Source organism: Phalaenopsis equestris, unplaced genomic scaffold (assembly GCF_001263595.1).
Source record: "Phalaenopsis equestris unplaced genomic scaffold, ASM126359v1 Scaffold233077, whole genome shotgun sequence".
In the NCBI taxonomy this organism is placed as follows: Eukaryota; Viridiplantae; Streptophyta; class Magnoliopsida; order Asparagales; family Orchidaceae; genus Phalaenopsis; species Phalaenopsis equestris.
This window is the reverse complement of record NW_018251031.1, coordinates 224-2,005: the sequence shown is the minus strand read 5'-3', so window position 1 is coordinate 2,005 and position 1,782 is coordinate 224. Positions and strand designations below refer to the sequence as shown.

The 1,782-nt window shown below is 30.7% G+C and overlaps 1 protein-coding gene across 1 annotated transcript; it reads left to right on the top strand.

The window, feature by feature from the left end:
* The first annotated feature begins 786 nt into the window (after positions 1-786).
* On the top strand, positions 787-1,188 carry LOC110038555. The gene has a single exon (XM_020743429.1). It carries the CDS (start codon positions 828-830, stop codon positions 999-1,001), a length of 174 nt encoding a protein of 57 aa, XP_020599088.1. The 5' UTR covers positions 787-827; the 3' UTR covers positions 1,002-1,188.
* Positions 1,189-1,782: the final 594 nt, after the last annotated feature.

The window sequence follows — 1,782 nt, the reverse complement described above, 5'->3', positions numbered from 1 at the left end:
CCAAACGGATCTTAAGATCGATATATCTTAATGTTGTTGTTTTTGAGACGTGTTGGTTTGCGCATGCCTTGTTTGAAATAAAGGTTGCGATGAATAATGTTTTCACATATTGTAATATTCTTGAAAGATTCTTCTTTGAATATACATATTATTTCACAGGGATTAAATTTATTGTTTGATTCATCCAATCAATTGTAGGTTGAGTTTGTGTTTCTATTACTAACACTGACATGTGACTATGGGATTCATTTTTTTATAATATCGATCATACAAAGAGATTTGATGTTTAGAAACCTGTAGATCTGAATCCTCCAGATTTTAATTTTGCTTATATTGTATATGATGAAGATTTAAGATTTGTTCACAACTAATTATTTTTTTCTCTTCCTCCATGAAAACTAGATTCACAAAAAAGGTTTTTTTTTTGCATGCCTTTTTAGAAGTAGAGTTCTATCATCACCAATGGAGTAAATGCACTACAAGACATGCAATAAAAATTATTTTAAATTATCTTCATGATATTCTTGTATTTTTTTGGCTAAAAGCAACTACATTTACTTTTCAGGGCATTTGCATACATACTGCACAATTCTTATATATTTACATATCTAATACCTACACTTCGATACTTACATGCAGACCATTCAATTCTTTAACATAAAAATACTTCCTTTTTCCAACTCTTTACAAGCAAAATATAGCTTTTCATGCATAGATTTAAAAATGTAAATATTTTAGGTGTTTGATATGCAGATACATAAGACTTATGTGGTATGTATGTAAATTTCCCTTTGTTTTTTCGATTAAGGGTTTAGAGTTCAAGCAAGATGTCTTCCTTTGCCGGATACGGGTCTCTTGCCCCTAGGACGAAGAACTGGATTGTTGCTGGTGGCTTGACTAGCTTCGTCCTTGGAGTGTATTACTACACCATGAGGGCAGTTGGAGGCAATGATGAGTTACAGGTTGCAATAGACAAGTTTGAAAAGTTGAAGAAAAACTGAAGCAGTAGAGTTCTGTGGCTTCTTCTCTGCTCAGCTTTCCAACTCGGATACAGGCAAAAATATTTTACGTCCACGTTTTCTTTTACGAGACGAACTGAATGTTGAGGAAATATTGTTTTGGGGGAACTAATTGTGGTATTTACTTACATACCACCGAATTCATATGTATTTACATGTTTGATATCTAAACTATGCTTCTTTATTTTTTATAGCACTTAAAAGTTTTCATATCATATAAAAAGTACAATCATGTTAACTTTTTTTTTAAAAGGTGGAATATACATTTACATGCATTGGTAAGGTGTTGTTATGTATGTAAAAATTGAAAGTTTAGATGTTTGATATGTAAATACATAGTAATTGAGTGATGTGTATGCAAATCTGCTTAATTTGTAAGATATTGATTTTATTACGATTTGCATATTTCTCTGTTGAAATAAGAATGTAGTGTGAAATAATATACCTTTCATAATTGGGCAGTTGCATACATATTTATACATCTAAAATCTAGATGTTCATAATATATGTAAAAATTCAAGTGTTGGCATTAGATATGTAAATACATGAGTTGAATGATCTGTATATAATGATATGTATGCATATCTTCACGTGGTATGTGCTTGGCACAAGTTTTCTTAGAATACCCGAAGGATGATGTAACATTGACTTAGTTCTTAACTCTTTAAAATGGGAAGAAAAATCAAAATTTGGCAAAGTATATTAAGTTTTACTTCTCACCTTGTTGATGATGAATCCTCTTGCTTATGCTTTTTTATGTTCT